Genomic DNA, 6,015 nt, shown 5'->3' with positions numbered 1-6,015 from the left:
AAAAAAAAAAAAAAAGAAGAAAGGTAGACAGGAGCCAAATCATTCAGGGGTTTAAAGCTGGGGTGCATATGACTCAGTTGACATTTTTAAACATCAAGTAAAACCCTTTCCCAGTCAGGGCTCAGATTTCTTCATCTATATCTCGAGGGGTTGGATTGACAATCCGTTGAACCTCTCTGAGGCCATCATGTATGGGGGGAGATCCCAAAAGCGCTGAGGCAGGAGCAAAAGGCATCAGCCTATTTCCATAAAAATAATGAAGAAGGAAGTAATTAGAAATATAACCGTAGTAGTTATTAGTTATTCATATGTGATCTTAGTTTTTCATAGGTGATCTCAATTCTTTTATTAATGCTTCTCAGGTCAGAAGTGTGAACCTGGGGTGACATTGTGAAATTAATGAGACCAAGGCAAGGTGCTCTAAGCCCCCTGTCACGTCCGCATAAGGGCTGCTGGAGGTCGCCTTGGCTGTGCGGTAGCACCAGCTCTGTGAAAGCGCCCGCTGTTTAGCCAGCTAGGGAAGGAGATGTCGAAAATGGCTGAGACATCTCCTTCCTGTGGAAGTTGGAGAAAACTCGGCTCCCCCAAGCTCTTGTGGTGAGGTCTGACGGCTGTCAGGTACACTCCACAGACATCCGGGGGCTTAACTGTCTCTATGTGATGCTGTGCTTCAGTGGTCACGTTCCATGTTTACTCTTATGTTCTACTTCTGCACCTGGTTCCTTTTGTCTTAGAAAAGATAATAATAGTAATATAAATCTTAATGTTTTAGTTCTTTCCTGATAAGTGTGGAAAAGGTGCTAATGCATTATGCTCCTTACCTCACTTCGGGTGCCAGAAATCCCTGAGCCCCTACCTGAATGACACGTGATGTTCTTGACCCTATCACTGCCACGCACTATCTACCCTGCCCCCAGTCACCGACCACCAAGGCCATGCCCTACCTACCCTACGCCCAGATTTGCAACTCAATAAAAGTGAGACATCCTGGCATTCAGGGCCACTGCTGGTCTCCGAGATCTGGGTAGCAGTGGATCCCTGGGCCCAAACTCTCTTTTCTCTATCTCTGTGTCTTGTGTCTTTTATTTCTACAATTTCTTGTCTCCCCACCAGCCAGGAGCGGCTCACAGAACCCTGTAGGGCTGGACCATACATCTGGCGCCCAACGTGGCAGTGGACCCTACAATCATGAGCTGTAGGACAGAATGTAATAAAATATTTGCACGATGACACTGTGAAATGTCACAATGACATGGCACTCGGGGAAGGATTTCAGAGGGCTGAAAATTTCATTTCACAACGTCATTGTGAAATGAAATCTCTCAAGGGCAGTGGGTTTTGTTTGTTTTTACCTTTCAAGTTGGAAGGGGAATGTGTCAAGGTTTGAGAGAGGCATGTCTCACATATGAACAGGAAAACTCAATCATCATGCTTACCAAGAACAAAGGGATCAAGGGCAGTGGTTCTAAAGAAGAATCACCCTACTGTAAAATGTAGATTCCCTGGCTAAACTTCCAGGGCGTATGCCTCCTTGGTGTGAGGCAGGGCTGGGGAACTGGCAGGGTTTTTTTTTGTTGTTGTTTTGTTTTTTAAGACAGAATCTCACCCTGCTCACTCTGTCACCCAGGATGGAGTGTAGTGATGTCGGCTCACTGCAACCTCTGCCTCCTGGGTTCAAGCAATTCTCCTGCCTCACCTTCCTGAGTAGCTGGGACTATGGGCATGTGCCACCATGCCCAGCTAATTTTTGTATTTTTAGTAGAGATGGGGTTTTGCCATGTTGGCCAGGCTGGTCTCAAACTCCTGACCTCAAGTGATCCACCCACCTCAGCTTCCCAGAGTGCTGAGATTTCAGGCATGAGCCCCTGAACCCGACCCAGAACCGGCATTTTTAACAAGCATTCAAAGACATCTGATGCTAGCCGTTTGCTTGCCACGCCTTGAGCAATGCTACTCTAGAACAAGTCCTTGGAGGTGCAGGATGACAGGTTTAATTGAGATAAAACCACAAATCAATTCCCCTTTTCCCCCTTGTCAGGGAGAAAGTATCAATTTGGTGTTGATATGTTTTTAGCACCCCTTTAGCATTAGATAATCTTCTGGAACAGGGAGCTGGCTGCAGGCAATAGAATCTACCTGGAATTGAATTACACTGTTCGGTTCGGTTTTCATTGCAATCTCCTTTATTCTTACCTTCTACTATGGGAAATGAAAGGAATTTTCCATTTACAATAGTGATACAAAGTTTCCTTTAAAATAGATTCACTTAAATTTATAAGTATCCAAGGAGGTATTTTAGGATGCAATAAAGCATTTTCACTTTTTCCTAGACTCACTGAATTTGGGCACATGGATACTTGCAATATTGATTTGTATTATGAGAGTGATCTATAAATAAAAAAATTTGACCTATTTGAAAATGTGTGGGTCTTCCCTATGATTCACAGAAGTCTAAAATTCAATCTAGTGATGGATAAGAATTAAGAATGGATGGTTTGGGCAAAGGCCATTAACAGACATTGCTCCAAAGGTGATACATAATGGCCAACAAGCATATTGAAAGGTGCTTAACACTACCAATTATTAGGGAAATGCAGATTAAAACCACAATGAGATACCATTTCAGGCCCATTAAAATGGATACTATCAAATACATAGAAAATAACAAGCATTGGTGGACAAACTGGAACTCTCCTCCAGCACTGCTGATGGGAATGTAAAATGTTGCAACCATTGTGGAAAATAGGATGGCAGTTCCTGAAAAAATTTAATATACAGGTGGGGTGCAGTGGCTCACACCTGTAATCCCAGCACTTGGGAGGCCAAGGGGGGTGGATCACCTGAGGTCAGCCTGACCAATATGGTGAAACCCCGTCTCTACTAAAAATTAGCTGGGCATGGTGGCAGGCACCTGTAATCCCAGCTACTTAGGAGGCTGAGGCAGGAGAATCACTTAAAGCTGGGAAGCGGAAGTTGCAGTGAGTTCAGATCACGCCACTGCACTCCAGCCTGGGTGACAGAGTGAGACTGGTATCAAAACAAAACAAAAAAATTAAACATACAGTTACCATATAATCCAGCAATTCTATTACTAGGTATATACACTAAAGAATTGAAAGTAGGAACTGGAACGTGCAATATTTGGTTTTCTGTCCCTGCGTTAATTTACTAAGGATAATGGCCTTCAGCTCCATCTATGTTCCGACAAAGGACATGATCTCATTCTTTTTTAAGGCTGCACAGCATTCCATAGTGTATAAATACCACGTGATAAGTCACTCTCACTTCAGTTGGCTTTCATGAAACACTATGACAGACTACGATGGGACAAAGTGTCAGCATCGTGGGATACGATGTCTGTCAACATAGTTCTCTTCCCTCCTATTGGCTGATCTTTGCTGTTTCCACTCCTTTGCGTGACTTCAGAGGAGGACCTTGGGGCACAGCTTGCTCCTCTTCTCTTCTTCACTTAAAGGATATTCTCTGCCTAGTGATCTCCACCAGCCTGCCGTGTAGATGCACCTGCGTGCTTGTGACTCGAAGATGTACACCCTGCACCCCTGAACTCTAGGCATGGATGTAGCTTCTCCACTTGAATGTCTAATGGTCACCTCTAACTTAGCATTTCCAGACCAGAAACCCTAAATCTGTTATTCCCCCAAAGCCAAAATCCGTAACTTCCCCTTGACGTTTCTCCCTCTAATCCCTCCCTCACTGCGCTCTTGCCTTTCCCTCCTCCAACATGCCAAGCTTTTCCTAACTGCGGGGCCACTGCAGGAACAGCTTCCTCTGCACGAAACTCTCTTTCCCGGATAGATCCTTTCACCTCCTCTGAGCCTCTGAGGGCCTCCCTTCCCACCTCTGCTTTTCAGTTCTTCACATCAGTCTGTTTCATTTCCTTCATTGCACTTATTATCATCTGAAATTATGTATTTGTTTACTTATTTTCTCTCACACTTGATTATTTATTTATTTGAGATGGAGTGTCACTCTGTTGCCCAAGCTGGAGTGCAATGGCACAATTTCAACTCACTGCAACCTCCACCTCCTGAGTTCCAGCGATTCTCCTGCCTCAGTCCCCTGAGAGCCTGCCACCACGCCTGGCTAATTTTTTGTATTTTTAGTAGAAACTGGGTTTCACTATGTCGGCCAGGCTGGTCTCAAACTCCCGACCTCAGGTGATCCGCCCACCTTAGCCTCCCAAAGTGCTGGGATTACAGGTGTGAGCAACTGCGTCCGGCCTCATGCTTGACGTTTAATCTCCATGGGAGCAAACATTAGGTCTTGCCCAGGTCTTTATCCACAGCAGTGAACATAGCACCTGGCACAGAGGTAGTTCCCAACATTAATTATTGAATGAAATAAAATAATGAATGTATGCCCAAAAAGAGTTGTGGGAAGTGGGGTAATGTCCCTGCATGGACTTCTAAGGCTAAGAAGGAAAACAAACAACATAAGTGCTGGGCACAAATCAGAGGCTGGCACCCCAACTGGAGCCCAGCTCTGGCTCTCTCTCCTGGCACCATCACTGAAAGGTTCAGTTCCCAAAACCTCAGGGTATTCTTGGTCCTTCCTGTTCCCAGCGCTGCAAATCCCCCATCCCTCGCCGCCCCCACCTTAGTTCCAAGTTCCAGCCTCTCTGCCCCACCCCTGAAGCAGGCGTGCTTTTTAGAGGAGCTCCTGGGCTCTATGAATACTTGGAGTCCGTGGCAGAAACCAGGGTTGGGGCAGGGCGTGTCCCAGGAGTGAGCCCAGCTCTGCAGTCCTGTGCAGGGTAGAGAGCTATACTTGGGCTGGCACCATGGCCGAGTTCAGGGTCAGGGTGTCCACAGGGAAGGCCTTCGGGGCTGGCACATGGAATAAAGTGTCTGTCAGCATCGTGGGGACCCAGGGAGAGAGCCCCCGGCTGCCCCTGGACCATCTCGGCAAGGAGTTCAACGCTGGCGCTGTGAGTGCATGGGAGTGGGTGGGAGTGGAGGTGAAGGGGGTGAGCAGGAGGGTCTGGCCCGATGCATACTAAACCTCCCCAGGAGGAAGACTTCCAGGTGATGCTCCCAGAGGATGTGGGTCCAGTGCTGCTGCTGCGCGTGCACAAAATGCCCCCAGCGCTGCCCTGCCTGCCCTGGCCCCTGGCCCAGGATGCCTGGTTCTGTCGCTGGTTCCAGTTGACACCACCGCAGGGCAGCCCCTTCCTCTTCCCCTGCTACCAGTGGCTGGAGGGGGCGGGGAGCCTGGTGCTGCGGGAGGGAACAGGTGAGGCGGAGCCAGGCTGGGGCTGCAGGGGGAGCACAGGAAGGGGCAGGGGACTGGGGTTGGGGAAGGTAGGTGAAGTGGAGAGGTGAGCTGCTGGGGCCATGGAGTAGGGGGCAGAGGAGGGGGCTGGCAGGATCTTGGGAGGGGGAGGTGGCAGCCTGGTGTAGCAGAAACTGCTTATGAAAGAAGGGGACCTGGTAGAGCACGGCAATAGTGGAGAGGACATGGCTGGGGGTAGTGATGGGGAGTTTCTCTCCCCTCCCCAACCTACTCCGCTTCTCCCACAGCCAAGGTGTCCTGGGCAGACAACCACCCCCTGCTCCAGCAACAGCGCCAGGAGGAGCTGCAGGCCCGGCAGGAGATGTACCAGTGAGGAGGGGGTTGCTGTTGGAGGAGGGGGTGCCCAAGGGATGAGGGGCAGCTGGAGTGTCCTGGTCATGACACAGACTAAAGCCCCTGCCCCTACCTCTCCTATCAAAGCTGCTCCTAGGACAAGCAGCATCTGCAGGAATGTATTAGAAATCCAAATTTCTGGCCGGGCGCGGTGGCTCACGCCTGTAATCCCAACACTTTGGGAGGCCGAGGTGGGTGAATCACGAGGTCAGGAGTTCAAGACCAGCTTACCCAACATGGTGAAACCTCATCTGTACTAAAAATACAAAAAAATTAGCTGGGCGTGGTGGCACATGCCTGTAATCCCAGCTATTCAGGAGGCTGAAGCAGAAGAATTGCCTGAACCTGGGAGGTGGAGGCTGCAGTGAG

At 48.8% G+C, this 6,015-nt stretch overlaps 1 protein-coding gene and 1 pseudogene across 4 annotated transcripts in view; one reads left to right on the top strand and one right to left on the bottom strand.

The window, feature by feature from the left end:
- Window positions 1-1,358: 1,358 nt before the first annotated feature.
- LOC119471765 lies at window positions 1,359-1,451 on the bottom strand (annotated as a pseudogene).
- Window positions 1,452-4,670: 3,219 nt separating this feature from the next.
- ALOX15B (arachidonate 15-lipoxygenase type B) overlaps window positions 4,671-6,015 on the top strand; it is a 10,741-nt gene continuing 9,396 nt past the window's right edge. For all 4 annotated transcript variants that reach the window (XM_017531375.2, XM_017531376.1, XM_017531378.2 and 1 more), the window contains exons 1-3: window positions 4,671-4,948; window positions 5,031-5,253; window positions 5,541-5,622. In XM_017531375.2, coding sequence (XP_017386864.1) covers window positions 4,802-4,948; window positions 5,031-5,253; window positions 5,541-5,622 — 452 coding nt within the window. In that variant the 5' untranslated portion in view covers window positions 4,671-4,801. The remainder of the gene's footprint in view (window positions 4,949-5,030; window positions 5,254-5,540; window positions 5,623-6,015) is intronic.

Source organism: Cebus imitator, unplaced genomic scaffold (genome assembly GCF_001604975.1).
Source record: "Cebus imitator isolate Cc_AM_T3 unplaced genomic scaffold, Cebus_imitator-1.0 Scaffold72, whole genome shotgun sequence".
Classification (NCBI taxonomy): Eukaryota; Metazoa; Chordata; class Mammalia; order Primates; family Cebidae; genus Cebus; species Cebus imitator.
Note: the sequence above shows the minus strand (reverse complement) of the source record. Positions and strands in the feature narration are given on the sequence as shown.